Source organism: Sciurus carolinensis, chromosome 18 (assembly GCF_902686445.1).
Source record: "Sciurus carolinensis chromosome 18, mSciCar1.2, whole genome shotgun sequence".
Taxonomy (NCBI): Eukaryota; Metazoa; Chordata; class Mammalia; order Rodentia; family Sciuridae; genus Sciurus; species Sciurus carolinensis.
Window position 1 is genome coordinate 29,657,306 of NC_062230.1, and position 19,353 is coordinate 29,676,658.

Below are 19,353 nucleotides of genomic sequence, written 5' to 3' on the forward strand. Positions count from 1 at the left end.
GTCTGGGCCAAAGGACCCCTTCCCCTTGCCAGGCTCCCCAAGGAGCTAATGCCTTCTTTGAACAGATGGGTAGAGGCCTCCAAAGAGACGGGCCGCGGGCAGAAAGCTCAGTGGGGCGCCATCTTGTGCCCCTCGGCGCATGCCGCGCAGCCGCGGGCGTCTTCTTCCCTTCTCATCCTGAGCTGCTGGAATTCCTCGGATTCCAGCAGATCCCCTGCACCCGTCTGGTATCCTGTACCCCGTCTCCCTTGGGGGGATGCGGCTCCTGGCTATGGGGCCACCTGGGCTCCCTCTGCCCCGACAGCCACGTCCCGAGGCAGCCAGCGCCTAACGGTTCCCACCAGGATCCCGCCTGCCTGCCCTCCCTGCTCATGAGGCCGGGAAATCGGCTCGTGGGAAACTGGGAGGCCCAGGGCGGGGACGGCTCAACAAATCCCCATGGGCAGAAGCGCCGATGGCCAGGAAGACCCGTGGCCTGATTTCTGAGGAAGCCCCAAGGCTCTCAGGCAGGGGTGTCCTCCGGGAATAGCTTGGAACCGAAGGAAGGTTTTAGAATCCCAGCTTCACACGTCCCTCCAGCCGTCCCCAGTAGTAACCGTGACGTCATCTCACTCCCACGACAGCAACTCCAACCAACGCCTTACGGGGCCAGCGGGGCCCGCGGTCGGGCCGGGGAGCAAGTGAACGTGGGACTGTGTCTGGCTTAGAAAGAGCCGGGCCTGTGGCAGGGGCCGAGCTGGCGGACAGTCTGACACTGTAGCAAAGCAGGAAGTGAGTTTTTATACAAAATGTCAGATCTTATTTCCCCCCAAACATACCTGCAGTTCTCGTTTGATCTTTGGGGTCCCAGATGCCACCTGCTGGGCACACTGAACTGCCTTCATTTCCACGAGCCCCACCACCCAGCCCTGTGCCTCGGCACTGGGCTGTGACCAGAAGATGACAGGGCCGGTCACGTGCAGCTGGCCTCGGCCGGTGCCAGCCGTGAACAGGCGGGGGCACGGCGCACACCCACCTTCTCTCCCCCGTGGATGGTGACGTTGATGTGCTTGAGAACCAAGTCCAGGTCCTCTCGGTACCGCAGCCCGTAGTCCCGGAACTCCACTCGGCCCTCGTGGGGCCAGGTGCTGGGTGGCGCCGTCTCCGGGATTTGCCAGGGAGCCTTCGCTCACAGGGGGGCGGGACGGAAGGGGACAGTGAGGAATCTCGAGTCCGCTCGTGCCACGGGCTCCGCTGGGCCGGCTCCCTCGCCTCCACAGACCTGAGGTCAGTGTGGCCCCTCCTGGCCCGTGTCTCCTGTGCCCGCCCTGCTCCCGTCTCCTGCTGAGTGCTGACGGCCCACCCCGCTGTGAGCACGGGCTCTGCCCCTGCTTGTTCACAGAGGTCTCCTGCGACCCGGAGCACACAGTAGGTGTGCACATTTACAGGTTGAACCGACGAGGGAGTGGTCTTCTCCCGAGAGTAGCGGAAGGTGTTCACAGAGCTGGGACAAGTACAGGATGGACTTCCACCTGGTGGGGGTCCAGCTCCCCTCCCCCTCGGGCAGAGTGCACACAGCACCGAGGCCAAGGGGTGGGGTCAGGCCTGGCTGTACCTCCTTCTCGGTTTCCGAGTACTCCTTGAGTCTCTCCACTGCCACGATGTTGGTCTCCATTTCGGACGACATCCGGACCAGCCAGTTCAAGTACGTGGTGACCTGCGGGAGGAAGGCAGGCGGGGTTTCTGGCAGAAGCCGCGCCCTTTCACTTCTGTGAAGCCGTCATGAGCGGTGAAATATTCCAGATACGAGGAGCGCAGGAACACACACAGCCACCGCCCCGACTTGCCACACATCTCTCAAGTACCACAGTCTTCAAAATGACCCCTGAGCTGTTCGAGCGATCAGAGAGGAAGTTAGAGAACACCTCGACTCGATGACGATGAAAACACAGTGTCAGAAGTCACGAGATGCAGCCAAAGCAGCACTTGGAGGAATGCGCGTAGTCTCCAAACCATCTTCCCTTGTAACGAACGCGTCCCCTCAAGCCATCGAGGAATTTTATTGGCTGACAGAGAATCCTGGCCACACGCCAGATCCCTTTCCTGTGGTCGGTCACCAGGCTCTGTACCCGCTTCTCAAATTACACTCAGCCCCTTTCCTCTCCTCCCCCCGGGAACCTGAAGCGAAGGCCCAGGAACCTGAAACCCCCCGTGAGGAGGCTGTGACCACCCAGGCAAAGCACCCCCCTTACCTGCAACGAGTAGGACACCGAGAGGCCCACCAGGCCAGCGCTGAGGCTGTGCCGGGAGATGACCGCGAACAGGGAGGCAAAAAGGACGATGCAGTTGCCCACACACTCCAGCCTCACAGCCAGCCACCTGCAGAGAGACAGGCAGGCAGGCGGACACACACGTCAGCGTGTCAGGGACCTGGCTTCTGGCCAGCGAGGGCAGAGGGGAGCCCACGTGCTAACTGAAATAACCCCCTGACAGTTCTGGAGAAGGGCCATCGCGTTCTGCTCATCACACGTGCGGCCTGGCCCCCGGGAGAAGGCGCCCGGGGCGTCCTGTCAGTAACTCTGCATTAGCCTGGCAAGCCAGGGATTAAAATAGCGTTCCCCAGAAGCCACGTTTCCCGAAATGTCACACGCTCGCCTAAATATCATGAACCGGCTTTTTCTTAGGAAGTCTTTAAAATACACGCGTGCATAAAACATGCTGCCCTAGACATTCCTCGGTCCCAAGAAGTCATCAGCTGTGAGAGGCAGATCTGGTTTAAACGAGGTCTCTGGGCAGGAGACGGATCCAGAAAAGAGCTACCACTTTTCAATGTCCCTAGTGTGTTCCCAGACTCATCCCGATTCCAGGATGTTTTACCTTTTAAAAACACAAACAGATGCTTTGTGTGCTCAAATCTAACTCAGAAGATATCACACAGCATGAGAAATACTACTTTCACGTTTTAAAACGGAAAGTGTTTTGCATTTCTTTAGGGAGATGGTGTTGTAGGACCTTTTTTCCACCACAGTCCATATGATCTGTGTGACTGACCCTTGCGTGTGGCATCATCCCATAGACGAAGCCAGATTCTGACAAACTCCCTAAAAATTCTGCGAGGGAAGTTACCTACGTTCCCTCCACCCAGTTCTCTACTGTGTCAAGCAGGCCCATGGTTGGTTCTGGGTCACCTCCAGGCCACCTCTCAGGCTGTCAGGGTGAAAATGGACGAGGAGGCTATTTTATGGATACATCAGACACTTGTCTGCCTTCAGCAAAGAATCTGATTGATGCCATTCGCTTCTGATCTGCAGCATGGCATTTTGATGTGGTTCAGCTTAGTGTGTGCCAGCTGCTCGAGACACACCTCCCTCAGGAGCGAGCGAGGCCCCTCACCTGGGACGATGTGCAGAGATACCCCGCAGCAGTCTGCCTGCCGGGGAGCGGGGTCACGGGAGCGCAGCTGGACTGCTCCGGGGGCTCCAGGGGAACGCTGTCCCGCGTGGCCACGCCCCGGGGCACTGAACACTGACCTGGCTCCCTGCGCTCGGGACGGGCACTACGACCTGCCCTCCCCAGTCTCCCCAGCGTTCTGCAAGGTGCACCAAGACACTCAGGCCCGGGAGGAGGCACCAGCACCGCCCGCCCTCCCGCGGGCACCTGTTGGCCACGATGCTGGGGTAGTAGGCCTTCTGGTTCTCGTCCACCTTCAGGTCACTCTGGTGGATGAACCGCTCCTGCTCCTCAAAGGCCCGGATCACGCTGACCCCCAGCAAGGTCTCGTTGAAGTGCGAGTAGACGGGGGAGCGGCTGACCGACTCGAGGCGCTTCAGCTGCCGGGAGGAGGCCACGTAGAACCTCTGGGCGCGGAAGGAGAGGAGACGGGTCGGCGCCGGGCCGCCCCCCAGGGCCAGGCGGGCAACGGCGGGACGTGGCCAGGACCTCCCAGAGGAGCACAGCGCCCTCAGGGTGCCCAGCACCCCATGGGCTGCAGCCCCCGGCTGACGACGGAGCGGTGCGAGGACGGCCCGGCACCCAGGCCACCCCTCGAGGCTGACCCAACGCTCCTCCACCCGGCGTGCCCAGGGCCGCCCTCGGCAGGTCCTGCGCTACCTCCGAGACCGCGTTTGGGTGGCTGGTGCTGCCTCGGGGCCTTTGGAAAGTCTCCCGGCCGGGACGAGGACGGATTTGGGCAGCGGCTACGATTCTGAGGCGAAGCTGCTCCAGCTCAGGAGGCGCAGGGTGCGGGGCCGGGAAGGGCCTCCCTCCGAGCCCGTCCTGGCGAGTGCCCCCCAATCACCCAGGTGACGGGGTCGGAGCCACAGAGCCGTGTGGGTGGACACTCGGCCAGCGTCCTACCGTCCCGTGAGCAGCGCCCCCCTGCTGCAGTCAGTGCTCTGGGACAAGTAAGGACACAGGCTTGGGAACCAGACAGAACCGGTGGTTCACACGCTCAGCTCCACCCCCTGGGCAAGACGCTTCTCTTCTCTGAGCCTCAACATGCTCGTCTGTCAACCGGGAACGCGACACCTCCTCGGCTCAGCAATCCCGGCTGACAGAGGGGCATTTCTGCTGGGAACTGTAACACGCCCAGCTAAAACCAGCACGTCCCTGCCTCCCTTGCACAGAACAGTGGTCATGTGACTAAGTTCTTGAACAGTAGGTGTATGTAAATGGTCCTGCTGACTCGGCAGTCATCTGCTCCTTTGTCCTGTTCCCCTAAAGTTGATCTCATTGTCTGAAACATAGTTGTGATGGCTGGAACACCAGCACCCATCCTGGACCATGAGACCGATTAAGAATGGGAGTCTTCTAGGAAGAGAAGGACGAGGAGAAGAAACAGAAACCGGGATATCGACACACTCCTGGAGTGCCCACGTCAGCCCTGAACTTACTGGAATGGGCATTTGGTCACTGCAAGCTAGGAACGATTCACTTAGGTGTGGGAGACCGAGGCCCTGCAGGCAAAGGCTCAGCCCCGCCGCGGGACGGAAGGAGCCCTCGGGTGGCTGCCCCGCGTCAGGCCCCGCGTCAGGCCCCGCTCTCACCTGCACGAAGAAGTAGATGAGGCCCAGGGGCGGGATGATGACGGCGGCGATGGGCGTGGCCAGCAGGATGATGATGCAGGCGCCGATGACGTTGAACAGCGAGCCCATGAACATCTTGATGACCTGCGGGATCATGGAGTCCACCGTGTCCAGCTCCTTGGAGAAGCGGTTCACCAGGTTCCCGCTGGGCGTGCGCTCGAAGAAGCTCATGGGCGACCGCAGGACGTTGTGCAGCAGATCCAGGTGCAGGCGGCGCGAGGCGAAGATGCCCCCGATGGACACGGTCATGGAGTAGCCGAACACGGTGATGCCTGCGGGGCGGGCGGGGGGGGGGTGAGGCGCCAGGGCGGGGAGGGGCCGCGGCCGGGTCACCGCGGCTCTGCGCCCGGCACCTGCGCTGACTTTGACAGCAACTAGGGGCAAGTCTCTCGTCTCTACGATGAGAACAGGGAGACCCAGAGGAGCACTCCTCTGCCCTGGGGTGCTCTGCAGGGGAGAAGCGGTGGGGCTGGGACCGAGGCCAATCCTCCACCTGCTCGCCACCGTCCCAGGGCCGGTGCTCCTCCAGGGACACAAGTCCTCCCTCTGTGCCGCCCAGCAAGGGTGCCGCCAGCTGCAGGCGGCTCTCGGGCCCTGGGAGTGCGGCTGACCACTGGAGAGCAGCTCGGCCGTAACCAGCAGGAACTGCAGTAGCACCTGTGGCCTGTGGTTTCCATGCTGGGAAGCAGACTCAGCTGCTGTGTGAGCCCAGGCAAGCACCACACCCTCTCTGTTCTCTAACCTCTCGATTATGATTTGGAGGCCACAGTCCTTTGCCCTGCTGGCCAGGGAAGGGGAGATTATGGGTTGAAAAACCGAAGGCATCACATCTGCTTTTCTACTGACGGCTTTTCCCGAAGCCATTTCCTAGGAAGCAGGAGAGCCTGGCGGCTCCTGCCAGCAATCTGAGTAGGGTGCATGCTGGGCACGTGCCGGCCTGGGGACCCCTCCCACAAGTCCCTGAGCCTCTCTACACCTAAGGCTCCTCGTCTGCACAATGGGGACCCCACCTGGAACTGCCGGCAGGTCAGAAGTGCTCGCGTGTTAGCACCACGTTTCTATGCACATGAACGAGTCACCGATGACGGACACGTGTGTGAACAGTCGTACGAGCCCGTCAACACCAGCTCACGCGCTGCACGGTGATTGAGAGTGTGAGCTCAGCGCCAGCTCTGCCCTGCATTAGCTGCGTGACTTTGGACAACTCACTTAACCTCTCTGGGCCTCATTTCTGCATCTCTGAAATGGGGAAGACAGGAGCTCCTAATCATGGGGCTGCTGCGAGGACAGGAAGTTCACAGACGAAAGGCGGGGAGCACGGAGCCAGGCACCTGGTCAGCGCTGTCCCTCAGCCCCGAGCGGCCCTGGGTGGTTGGAGACCCCACGGGGGTGCTGGGAGGGCCCGGCAGGGCTCCTCCACAGCTCGCTGCTGACCTGGGGCAGGACACTGGCCTGCGCACAGTAGGCTATTTACTGAACACCCTGGCCTGCAGTGACGACCAGAGCCGTCTCCAGAGGCCGTCCGGCACTGTCCGTGTGGACACCCCCATCAGAACACAGGGGAGACCTGGCGGAAGCCCCCGACGGTGGCCTGGGCTCTCCACCTGCCCCCCTGTGAGGCGGGCGGACGGGCCTCACCTCCCAGGCCACAGGACGCCTTCAGCTCACCTGGCCAGGGAGGGTCTAGGGGACAGGGTCTGTCCACCTGGGTCTGCCCGGCCGGGGGCCCTACGCCCCTACGGGCGTGGGGACGCACTGTGAGCAGACCCACGGCGATGGGGGCTCCACGCTGGGGGGCACCCACCTTGAGAGATGCCCAGGGCCCCGTAGACGCTCAGCCGGACGTTGGTGTGCTCCTGGGTCCCGTTGACAATGGGGTCGTCCGTCCAGAGACTGAGCCAGTAGTTGGAAGCCAGGGCGGACACGTGGTTGCACAGGAAGAGGAAGATGCTCAGGAAGGACAGGAAGAGCCCGATGGCCTTCATGTAGTCCCAGTACACGGACAGCTTCACCTGGGGACGCGAGGGGGCAGCCGGACACACCCAGCCACAGCCACGCAGGTCAGCGCCACGGCCCAAGCAGCCGCCTGCCCTCCTCTGCCCACCTCTAGCACCCTGCCCTCGAGGCCTCTGCCCCGGAGGAGCCTCCGGCCGGCTGCCCATGAAGAGTCACCCAGAGGACTCTTCTTCAGCAGGGCTGCAGTGGACCCGGGGTTCCACGCGAGCATAAAGCCAGGCATCTTGGCCTAAGCCAGGGTGGGGAGGCACGGGGAGGGTTTCTCTGAGGAAGTGACGTTTAAAAATCGACCAAGGCCTGGGGGTGTAGCTCGGTGGTAGGGTGCTTGACTAGCATGCATGAGGCCCTGAGCTCAATCCCCAGCACCACCAAAAAATGGAAAAGAGGGAATCCAGGTAGAGGGATCAGCATGTGCAAAGGCCCTGAGGTATGAGGGGGCGTGGCGTGCCTGAGGGACTGAAAGGAGGAAAGGGTGGCTGAAAGGAGGACCGTGTAGGCCAGCGAGGAACCAGATGAGACAGGAGCAGGTGGCCCGGGAGCTCCTAGGCAGGACTCTGATCTTATTCCAGGACCGTCAGAGTTCTAGGCAAATGGGAAGGTGCGACATGTTGCCTAGCAACCAAGTGTTACCTCCCTCCCACAGCGGGGCCCGCCCACCACGGCACTTGCCCTGCACACCAGCACCAGGCTGTGGGTTTCCCCTGCTGGGCACGCACTGGGCTCCACGGGGCACGTGGGGCGGCCTCGCTCTGCATTTCCTGTGGAGTCCGGGGGCGGAGGCGCGGTGCCGCCAACACCAGGGCCCTCTGCTGGGGGGCCTGCGTCCCTTCAGCCACCGGGGGCCACGGACCACACGACTGCCGCTGGCGGACGGTCACGGGCCCCATGCGGAAGGACTGCGTCCTTGACTCCCCTTCCGTCCCTTCGCTCTGCCACGGTACCTCGCCCGCGGCCAGGGTTTGGGACCCCTTCCTCGGGGGCAGTGGGTCGAGGCGGCCGGGCCTGTGAGCCGGCCCCGCCCTCAGGCTGACTGTGAGGAGGACACAGTGCCCGCGGCCTCCTTCCCAGCTGACCTCTGTGGTCTAAGATTGCACTCTGGAGGTAGGAGTCTGGCCACGGCCTGGCCGCAACGGCCAGAGAGGAGAGGCCGGGCGGAGGGTGCCCGGGGACTCGGCTACACCCAGGGGCTCTGAGGACGGCCCACCCAGCTGGTCCCCTCCTGCCTTTCCCGGGGGCTTTGGTTTCGACCATGAACTTATTTTTTTTACTTATTATTTTTGGGGTGCTGAGGATGGACCCAGGGCCTGCACACCCTAAGCGTGTGCTCTTCCACCAAGCTGCACCCCAGGTCCTCTCTTGACCACATTTATTTCTGAAAGTAAAGTCAGCGGCTTGGGAGGCTGAGGCAGGAGGATTGCAAGTTTGAGGCCAGCCTCAGCAACTCAGTGAGGCCCTAAGCAACTTAGCGAGGCCCCGTCTCAAAATAAAAAATAAAAAGGGCTGGGGACGTGGCTCAGTGGCTAAGGGCCCAAGTTCAATCCCTGGTACTCCCCCCCCCAAAAAAAAAAAAAAGACAGAAAGGAAGAAAATGAACTTCGGGTCCCCACCCGGGTGGAGAGCTACGGACCCCTGCCCAAACAGACGCTCTCTTCAAAAAGAACACAGAAGACCACGGGCCCGAAACCCACTCTCCTCCTGGCGGAGGCTGGGGTCACCAGACGCTGAACACGGGCGCACCCGAGGCCAGCGTGGGCTCCTCACTGACGCCATCGCGAGGGGGAGACGGGGGAGAATGGAAACGCTCTTCTGAGTGGCCCGTCCACCTTCTCACCCTGGACCTGGCGCAGCCCGCAGCCACCTCTGCACCCCAGGCGGAGCCCGGAGGCCGGAGCTAGCAGAGCCTCCGCGGGGCGCCACCCCGGCTCCACCCTGCCGCGGCTGTGGCCTGGCCCCGTCACTTCACCCCCCTGGCCTTGGCACCCGGCAGTGCCCGGCGCCGACCCACCTGCCCCGTCTGGGCCTTGTCTGCCTCCACCAGCTTCCAGGTCTCCTCCTTGGCGCCGGCCTGCTGCAGCTCGGCGGTGCTGGCCTGCTGCCGGCTCACGTCCCCGCTGCGGGAGGAGGAGCTGCTCAGCTGCCTGCAGAGCAAGACACGGACCTTCACCTCGGGCCAGCACCGGGCTGAGCGGTGGGTGGCCAGGACAGGACATTCCGGCGCACAGGTGAACGACGGGGTGCACGCAAGCTCCTCAGGCCACTGCCCACGTTACGGTCCTCAGGGACAGGAAGTGAGAGGTGGCCTCTGCCCTGGTGGACGGAGTCACCTGTCCCTGCAGTGGACAGGTCACTTCTGGCGGGTCTGCCCTAAGTTGCTCTGGCCGGGCCTCCCTGAGCACCCTGCGTCTCCGTGTGTCAGCTCTGCAGTGCCTGGGGACTCTGCCAACAGCAAGGCCGCCAGTGGACACCACGCTTGGCCTTGACCACCACCGTGGGCCAAACTGCCCTCTTCCCGATTCCCCATCTGTGGCACCGAGTTGGAGCAACAGAAAGTGGACAGGGACACTGGTCTTCTCCCAGCTGCTCTGGGTGACGGGAGGTCGGGGCGTGGAGCTCGAGCTGTCCACAGTTGCCATGGCAGCCCTTCCCGCGGCCTCCCTTCGGCCCCACAGGCCTCCTGTCCCGGGCCTGCTCTCCAGAAGCCTCGCGGACCCTTTGCCACAGCCTGGCCACCACGGGCCTGCAGGGCCTGGGGGCAGGAACAGGAGCGAAGGGCAGCCAAGAGCAGCGTCCCCAGGAGCCGGCCTCTCCGTTCCGGCCACCAGGTGCCCGTGAACTCAGGACTGTGTTGGCAGGTTTTATCACTCTGTTCAGGAAAAGCTGAAAAGGTCCAGCTACTGGTAGGAAATTCGAGGGGCTGGGCCAAAGTCAGCACTGGTGGGCAGCGGAGGCTTCCGTCCTCCCGCTCCTGCTCATCGCCCTCAGGAGTCTCCCGAGCCCAGAACGGGTCCCTGGCTAGAGGCCCCAGGGCTGGGCGTCTCCAGCGCCTCCCGCCTGGACCGGGTGTGAGGTGGGACTCTCCCCTTGCCCACCAGCCTCTGGCCAAGCTCAAGCAGGTGGTCGGCCCCCAACTCAAAAGCCCAAGCGGGCGCTTGGCAGAAGCAGAGGAAGGACCGGGCCCACTCTGGGCCCACGGGTGGCAGGAGCCAGCCTTAGGGTGGGGACCTGGGGCCTCTGCTGTGTGACCTAGGACCTCACAAGCCCACGCTGCTTGGACAGAGGGGCTCCAGACTCCCAGCCTCAGGCCCGAGCTGGAGTCCGGAACTTGAACTTAAGCTACGGAGGTGACCACAGCCAAGCACCACTGCGTACCCACCCGGGCCAGCACCATGCTGGCTCACCATCCTCAGCCCACTCTAGATCAACCGCGGCTCCACCACCCTCTCGTCCAGTATGGCTGACACGCTACATAGTACATCACCCCGGGACCGAGGTCAAGTTCAAGTTCAGCTTCTCTCCAGCTGTGTGACTTAGGGGCAGCTCTGCTCCGCTCACCCACGCGAGGGGAGATGACGGTCACTACCTCCCGTTCAGCAGTCCCTGCAGCACCGTGTGGCGCCTGGTTCCTCTGGACCCTAACACAGCTGTGGCCAGCCACCTGCTTTTAATGAGATGCTGGCTGGCAAAGCGGGAATGTTCCGGGCTGCTCCGAGGGACCTGAGCCAAGACCCACGCCGAGTGCCGAGGAGGGAACTGCAACGTCAGACGCGGGGACAGCGGTTCCACCACGGGGCCCTGAGAGCAGTGCTGCCCGGCAGGAAGGGTGGCAGGCTGTGCGGAGGCCTCCACGTGGGAAAGCAAGGTCCCAGGGAGCTGCGGGCCTCCTGGGCGGCCAGGCAGGGCAGCGGGCCCTTGTCCCTCCTCCCTCAGGGGCAGGCAGCTCCGCGTGCGGGGCCTGGGAAGCCCGGACGGCCCGCCCAGCTCACCTCTGCAGCGGCTTCCCCGCCGCGGTCACCAGGACGCCGTTCTCCATGTGCTTCGCCTCCTTCCCGGGACCCCCGGGGCCAGCGAGGCCTGTCAGCCCTGGGGAGAGAGGAGAAGGGCACAGCGGGGGCCTGAGGAGCTGGGCACAGCAGGGACCTGGGGAGCTGGGCACAGCAGGGACCTGAGGAGCTGGGCACAGCGGGGGCCTGAGGAGCTGGGCACAGCGGGGGCCTGAGGAGCTGGGGAAGGCCCAAGACAGGCAGCGCTTCAGGCCGCTTTGGGGTGCTGCGGACAGATGACCCAATCCTGGCATCGCCTGGCAGCTGCCCTGCGAGGGCAGGAGGCCCACCTGGGCCAGGTCCCTGGGGCAGGGTCGGCTCTGCCGCGCCCTGGAAGGCCGCTCGGCTGAGTGCCCTGGGCTCCAGCTGGCCCCTGTGTGGCAGCATGGTGAGACCCGGCCCGGCCCAGCCAGGTTCAGCCAGCAGGTGGCGGCAGGAGCCACCCGGGGAGGGCAGAGCCCCGGTGCCCAAGCGCCCAAGGCAGGGGATGCTCAGAACAACCAACCAGCGTGACCGGGGCGCCAGCCACCGGGCAGAGGCCCCGGCAGTGCTGGGAGTCACCCCTTTGGTGGCCAGGTCATGGGGAGGCCCCGGGCTCCAGGGCAGGGCTTTGCCCCGGTGAGGAGGGAGCATTTCAGCGTGTCACCAACGGCCAAGGCCACTCTGGGGCACGGCAGCCGGACCTCTGCCCAGTGCCGGGAGAAGCCATCCAGCTTCAGGAACCACCCGGGCACCGCGATGGCTCACTGTGAATGTGACCCATTCCAGGGCTGGCCTCGGAGAGCAGGGGAGCGACCCAGGAGAGAGGTCACCGCTGGGGACACGTATGCGGCCAGCAGTCTGGCCAGCGCGACCCCAGGAACTTGCTGGCACATGAACAAACACAGAATGCACGAACCAGGCTGGAGGGCGGCCACAGGGAGCCACAGAGCCGGCAGGAAGGAAAGAGGAAGGGGCTGGGGAGCGCTCGTCTCCAGGACACAGGGCTGTCGACCCTGGCTACGGATACACCACCGGGGGCGTTTATAAATGAAGAGCTGCCCCTGCTCCTGGGTCCGGCGGGGCCCCACGGACTCTGAGCTCCAGGGCAGTCAGGTAACGGGGATGAAGGGACCTGCTCTCAGCTCCTGGCTGTGCACCTGGAGGAGGTGAGAGACCTCTCTGTGCCCAAACTAGCACATCTGCAAAACTGGAGGAGCAGCAGGCCCCACCCTGGAAAGCAGGCGAGGGGTGCTGGCCAGGCTCAGGCATGGCCTGGGCACCGTCGGAGCTCCGTGCAAGAGGCCACTGTGGCACCTGTGCTGTGTCCAGGCGACAGGCAACTCTAGCCACAGCTGGGACCAGAATCAAAGGCTCAGACAATCCGACTGTCAGTTTTGTTTTTCTAACTAAACGACAACACCCAAAACGAAACAGACACACCACGCAGGGAGAAGGGTCACCCCAGGCAGGACCGCCCACGCAGCGGTGCAGGCACGTGCAGGGCGCTGGGAGCCGGGCCACTGTAAGCGCCTTCCTGCCAGCAGGAGGGGCCGCGGACACTCGCAGGCACTCGCTTGGGGAGCACCCTGCCGCCCGCTCAGCCGCGCCTTCCTTCCGGCCCCTGCTCGGGCTCCCCACGGTGGCCTCCGCAGCTGCCGGCCTGCTCCACCGGGGAGGCGGAACCACGGGGGCGGCTGGAACACTGCACACGGCGAGAGGGAGGCCCGAGGGCCGAGGAGGAGGGCTGGCCAGGAGCTGCCAGCAGGAAGTCCGAGCGCCAGGCCCCTGAGCTGCTGGGCGGCTGCAGGACACGGATCCCCAGGTGACCTGTCCCTGCAGGTCCTCCAGCTCTGCGGGTCCCCGGGCCCATGTGCAGCCTGGCCGTTGGGTTGTTACCGCTGTCCTCCGCCCTCCCGACCTCGCCCACAGGGCTGCCGCGAGGAGGGGTCCAGCCTGGTCCAGGGCTCTGCTAGGCAGCACAGCCCGCCACCCCTGCGGCCACCCAACAGCACCAGCCCGCTCTGTCACTGAGGGTCACCTCCTGCCCTGCCCTGGACGCAGGCTGGCACCCTCAACCGCTGCCCCGCTGCCCACCCACGGGGCGCCAGCCATGCCGCGTGGTCTCCTCGGGTCCTGGCAAACGTGACCCACGAGACAAGAAAGCGCGGCCAGGTCCGGGCCATACGCAGGAGCTTGGAGCGGCAGGCGCCCCCTGCCCCCTGCCAAGCCTGGCGGTAGTGAGCGCCCCCCGGTCCACCCGCGCAGCCTCGGGCAGCCCGCAAGCCCCGCCAGCCGCAGGCCCACTGACCTCCTTCCTCCAGGTCCACCACTTTGCTGCCTGGAAGGCACAAGACCCAAGGGAGTGTTAGGGACCCAAGGGCGCCGCCGAGTCCCCCCGAGGTGCCCGAGGGGTCAGCAGGACGGTCTCCTCTGAAAGGAGGCAAGGCCTCCCGACCTGTGCCTCGGTTTCCCTCTCCCACATGAGCCGAGTGATCGCTGGCAAGGGCGACACCCACGACCAGCCCCTTCCCCCGGGGTGCCCGCGAAGCCAGCAGACCAGACCCCAGAGGGAAAGAGAAAGATAGAGCGGAGGGGACGGGTGTGGCAGCTGGAGGCCAGCACCAGCCCGCAGCCTTGTGCTCAGAGGGCGGACGATGCCCCCGAGCGCGCCCAGGCCCCCTTGCAACCTTACGCTGGCCACCTACACAGGACCCAAGAGAAAGGGAAGAGAAGGTGGCGAGGCTCGGAATCCAGGACCCGCCCCGGCTGGCTTCCCTCGCAGCTGCATTTACCACCACGACACCCTTGACCATCCAGTGTCTGTCTCCCCATCAGACTGCGAGTTCTCCAGGACACCATGCCCAGCACCCAGCAGCCATGTGCAGTTATAAGTGGTGTGCACTGAACAACTGGGAAAGGGGCACCATTTCACATGGTGGTCCAGAAACCAGGTGGCTCTGCAGCACACAGAGGCTCCCAGGATACACACCTGAGGGGCAGGTGGACGAGGGGATGGCCAGAACAAGCAGAGCTGACCTCCCAATGCCACAAGGGCAGGGCCCTCTCCGTCTAGTTCCACAAAGCAGGTTTCCAAACCGGCCTGAGAGAGGCGGGTAAAAGCAGCTGGTGCTTTCTGGGAATCTGAGCCATTCATTCAGCTGTGTTCAGGTAACTCTGACCCTTTGGCTGGCCACCCAGAGCAGGCCTGAGGTGTCAGTCATTCACTCACTCAGCACATGACTGAGAGCTACTCTGTCCAGCACTGTCCTCAGTCCTGGGGACACAGAGGTGACCAGCAAGCCATGCTGAGACTAGGTCTCTGGGGAGGGGGTGCCAGCGTGCTGGGAGACGTGGTACCTGCTGCTGGGCACCACACGTGCCTCAAGGAATGAGGCGGAGCAGGGCCAGGGAGCGGGAAGACACTCTACACTTCCTGGGCACCTGAGCCCTCGAAACCTGTCAGTCCAGGGACGTCCCCCGGCTGCCCGAGAGCTGAGCCAGGAGGCGTCCCTGCCTGGACGGCGGAGAGCAGCCTGGGCTGCGTTCGCCTGGCAGCCCTCAGAGCGGGCACTGCCAGGGCTCCTGTTCATGCCAAGGCTGCTTTACTCAAGAAGGTTCTGGAACTCGGCCTGGACCAGGGCCAGCAAGGCCGGCCTCCCTTGAGGGAAGAATTCGACTCAGCTGCTTTACAGCCGACACCTCATTTTTGACCAAAAACGGAGCTGACCGGCTGCCCTGGCCAGCCTGGACCTCCAGCTTCGGCTCCTGAAGTTCTCCACGGTCAGAAGAGGAAGCAGAGCCAGGAGGGCAGCCGACAGGAATGTGCCGTCCGGGAGGGGCTCCCGGCTGCTGGGCGTCAGGAGCGGGCAGGGTGCGAGGGAGCGAGAAAAGGGGCAGGCCCAGAGCCCAGGGGCTCCCCAGGGGGTGGACACAGAGGGAGGAAGGACGGCAACCTCCCACTGACTCCCGAATCTCCTGCAGTTTCCAAAGGCCCACGATGAGCAGAGGAACCTCAAAATCAGAAAGAAAAAGACAAAAAACTGGAAACGAGGTGCAAGGAGCTGGGCCGGGACTCGACCCTCTGCCAGGGGCGAGGCACGGAGGCCCTGGCCTCAGGGAGCACACCAGGCCTCTGGGCTCCCGCTAGGCCTGCCCTGGGCCGTGATGCTCCGTCCTGGCCCTGCAGGCTGTGAACCGCTTTGCTGGCCTGACCCCCGCAGTGACCCCTGGCAGGCTCCAGACAGGAGCCCTGCTGCCCAGAGTCCCTGATCCAGATTTCAGGTTCCTGAGAAAGACCTCAGGGAGGTGGGGGCAGCTCAGTGCAGAGTGTGCGTGAGGCCCTGGCTCCACCCCAGCCCTGCGGGGAGGGGGGAGAAAGCAAGGGGCCAGGGCTGGGTGCAGCCGGGTGCACCTGCCAGGCACGCGGGAAGCCCGCGCTCCCTCCTCCGTGCAGCCGAAAAAAAAAAATAGAGTAACGCAACGTTCTACCGAGGTAAGGCAGCTGCGAGGCAGAGCAGCAGCCATCAGCCATTGCTGAGTCTGCACCGTAAAGACGGGCAGCACCTCCCGGCCAGCCCCCACCCCACCTCGGCCTGCGGGTCCTAAATGACCTGATGATCCAACCAGGAGGAGCTGCAGAGGTGGCCCCAGCAGACCCCAGATGGCAGGCGCAGGGGCCAAAGCTGAGCGGACAGGGCCCCTGGGAGGCGGTAAGGGGCCGCCCAGTCTGATTTAGGCCCACAGACTGAGGACAGCGCTGCGTCCCATGGGGCTGGGGGCTGGGCGGCCAAATCAGGGAAATGAACCCAGAGGGGCCAGGCAGGACTTGGTCACCAAGTGACCCACTGGCGTGCAGAGAATGACGAGGACACTGGTGCCCGCCACCTTCTGCTCCGGGGGACGGGGTGTTGCAGGCTGGGAGGGCGGGGAAACAGCAGAGGTCACAGGCCGGCCGACCCAGTGTGAGATGGTAAAAGCGCAGGAGGAGCCCGTGGTGATGACACACCCTAATCCCAGGGGCTGGGGAGGCTGAGGCAGGAGGATCTCCAGTTCAAAGCTGGTCTCAGCAAAAGCGAGGCCCTAAGCAACTCAGTGAGACCCTGTCTCTAAATAAAATACAAAATAGGGCTGGGGATGTGGCTCAGGGGTCGAGTGCCCCTCGCTGAATCCCACGACACCCTCCCCCCAAAAAAAGGGAGGAGCAGGAAGGAGCAAGAGACCCACCAACCTCATTCTGGGAAGAAGATTCAGTTAAACCCAGACGTGTACTTTTGGAAAGCAGAGGGGTATTTTTGTCTAAAGCCCACAGGGCAGGTCAGTGAGATACGATGACTAAGAAGTCACCACGATCCAGACTAAGAGACAGGCATGGAAAAATCTGCACAGAGAGCAGAGAGGCTAGACTTAGGGCAGAACTTCCTAACCATAAAAGCAAGAACATGTCAAAAGTCACTGTCATCAGAGAATTTAGAAGCTGAGGCGACTGCTGCTGTCACACAGGCAAAAAGTCAAAAACACGACTTTTCTTTCAAAACCATGAGGGTTTGTAGCAGCAAAACCATGAGGGCTATTCTCCTTCACAGCCAAAAAGTAGAAGCCACCCAAATGACCGTCCACAGATGAATGGATAGGCCGGCCGCAGTCCACCCACAGAATGGAATATTACACAACCAGAGAAGGAAATGAAGTTACGAGAAGATGAACCCACAGACTGGATGCTGGTGAAAGAGCACATGCCCTCCAGCTCCCAGGGTGTGAAAAGGCCAGGAAGCCACTCTGTAGAGACAGGGAGCACATCTGAGGTCACCCAGGTGTCAGAGGAGTGGCTGCTGATGGACTTGGGTTTCCTTAGAGGTCACACAAATGCCCTGCCATCGTGGCCATAGCTGCTGGCAACGAACGGTCACAGGGTTTACCGGGTGCGTTACACTTACTAAAAAGCCCTGGAGTTGCGGAGTTGTACAGGAGCCCTGGGTGGACCAGACTGAGGTCCAGCCCTGCCGGCGGCTGCTTCCCCTCTGAATCCATGGCTCCCCGCTGCATTTAGACCCAGTCCGGAATCCTGGGGTGCGGCCCTGCGGCGGCCTCCTTGCTGCCTCACCCCTCTGGCTGCTCTGCACACCCGCTCCGGTCGCCCGGCCTCAGCCTCCTGTTTCTTAGACACTCAGAGCGCGCGCTGGTCCTGAGGCCCCCACTTGCTGTTCCCCACGTCTCCCACCCGACCCAGGTCACCGCCCTGCCTCCTCCTGAGTCACCAGGCTGCTCCCCAGCCTGCTGCTCTTTGCTTCTGAGCTCCTGATGTCCCCTGATGTCATCCCTTGAAGTCCTACCCTCGGCACCTCAGAACATGGCTGCATTTGGAGACGGGATCTGTGCAGAGGCCAGGAGCCAGGGACAGTCACATGGACACAGGGTGGGCCCTCCTCCAGGACCCGGCTTCCTCGTGAAACCACAAATCTGGAGCCCGGCACACGGGAAACTGCCCCGCGAGGAGGAAGCAGGGAAGGCGCCGAGGTGCCGGAGCCCCGGAGGCCAGGGGAGACCTGGACGCGCTCCCTCGGGCCCCAGGAGGAAGCCTCGGCCGACACCCTGCAGCCTCCAGCACAGACTGTTACGTGAGCCACCCGTCTGTGGCCTTCTACAGCAGTCCGCAAAACAACACCAGAACTTGACACACAGCAGGTGCTTCGAAAATCCCCGCAGGACGAATGAGCAGCACACAGCCCTTCCTGGGCGGTCCAGAGGCCCTGGGGCTGGGCCTGCACGACACAGACCCGCTGTCCATTCCCTGCCCCCAGAAGTTGCTCAGTGCAGCCGCCCCTTGGAAAGTCCACTGAGACCTGCTGGGGACACGTATGAAAGAACACGCCCCAGAGGCCCAGGGAGCCTGTGAGTCTCCTGAGGAGGGGCAGGGCAGGCGGCAGAAAGCAGAGGGCAACACTGACGGTGTGGTCCTCTGGGCACAGAGAAAGCATCAGGTGCGTCCTCCCATTCCATGTTAACACGGGCCACAGACAGGGCGAGCAGAGGTCCTGCGGATGCCCGTGGACCAAGGGAACCCAGGCGCCCGAGAGGGCAAACCAGCCCGACCTTGGAACCGACTGGCAAGAGAGAAGAGCGGCCTTGGACGCCACCCAGCCCGGACACCTGCAGGGACCACGAGTCTAGCCTGCTGCAGGGCTGGGACAGGACAGGCCAGGGGCTGGGAGCAGGCAGGTCCACTGTGACCCGGCAGAGCCCAGGGACCGTCACCTTCCCTGGGCAGTAGTATGAGCTACTGTCCATCGGATGCCTTAGAAGCACCCGCACGGTGCGGGCCCACGGCTCTGGGCACTTGGCCACGTTCCTGCTGCCACAGAGCCTGGTCGGCGGGGAAGCAGGCGGGGCTGGAAGGACAGGCCGGGCGCCCAGCCCGCCGACTGAGCGCGTCAGCTCCCGGCGCGTGGACCCTCAGGGCACAGGCTCTTCTGGGCCTCAGCAGTCAGAGGGACAGCGGTTCCCACTGCCCTGCATCTCGCAGGAGGACCTGAAGCTCCGAGGCTCCTCTGCAGGAGCCCTGGCCGTGTCCTGGGCAGCTACGTCCGCCTGCACCCCCGCCTGGCCGCAGAGCACCGGACCCCTCTCCACTCAGCACCCAGCTGGGGCGTCTTCCGCCAGATTCCTGGGGGCCCACCACCTCCCACCCGCCTCCCACCCTCCTGCCCCCTGTGGCCACCAGGGACCCAGCCGAGGACCGGCCCTTACTGTCGTCCTCCGCGGCCTGCTCCTGCTCGGCGCTGGCGTAGGTGCGCAGGAACTCGGCGAAGGCCCCATCCCGCGCCAGCAGCTCCTGGTAGGAGCCCATCTCGGAGACCTTGCCCCCGCTCATGACGATGATGACGTCCACCTGCGGCAGGTAGCTGACGCTGTGCGTGACCAGGAGCCGCGTCTGGGGTAGGCGGAAACCAGCCGTCAGCACGCGTGCGGGGGGACGGTCTGACCCAGCACTGCCGTGACCCAAGGGGGGTCACCAGACAGCAGAGCAGACGGGAGGCGGGTGAGGGAAGCTCCCTGGCCTCGCATGGGTGTGCCGAGGGAACAAGGCCAGCGGGGACCCCGCCCCAGGCTCGGCCGGGACAGGGTTGCTGTTTACGCATCTGTCGTTTTGGTACTAGGGACTGAACCCAGGGGCTCGACCACGGAGCCACATCCCAGTCCTTCCTATATTTTATTTAGAGACAGGGTCTCAATGAGTTGCTCCCGGCCTCGTCAAG

General features: G+C 63.6%; 1 protein-coding gene across 1 annotated transcript in view; it reads right to left on the reverse strand.

Annotated features, from left to right (window-relative positions):
• The window catches only part of Abcc1 (ATP binding cassette subfamily C member 1), a 109,787-nt gene that overhangs the window by 4,487 nt on the left and 85,947 nt on the right, over positions 1-19,353 (reverse strand). The window contains exons 19-27 of the mRNA XM_047532782.1: positions 18,845-19,028; positions 11,063-11,159; positions 9,085-9,217; positions 6,868-7,075; positions 5,025-5,335; positions 3,637-3,836; positions 2,232-2,358; positions 1,595-1,696; positions 1,016-1,162 (exon numbers count right to left, since the gene is read on the reverse strand). Of these exons, the coding sequence (XP_047388738.1) occupies positions 1,016-1,162; positions 1,595-1,696; positions 2,232-2,358; positions 3,637-3,836; positions 5,025-5,335; positions 6,868-7,075; positions 9,085-9,217; positions 11,063-11,159; positions 18,845-19,028 (1,509 nt within the window). The remainder of the gene's footprint in view (positions 1-1,015; positions 1,163-1,594; positions 1,697-2,231; positions 2,359-3,636; positions 3,837-5,024; positions 5,336-6,867; positions 7,076-9,084; positions 9,218-11,062; positions 11,160-18,844; positions 19,029-19,353) is intronic.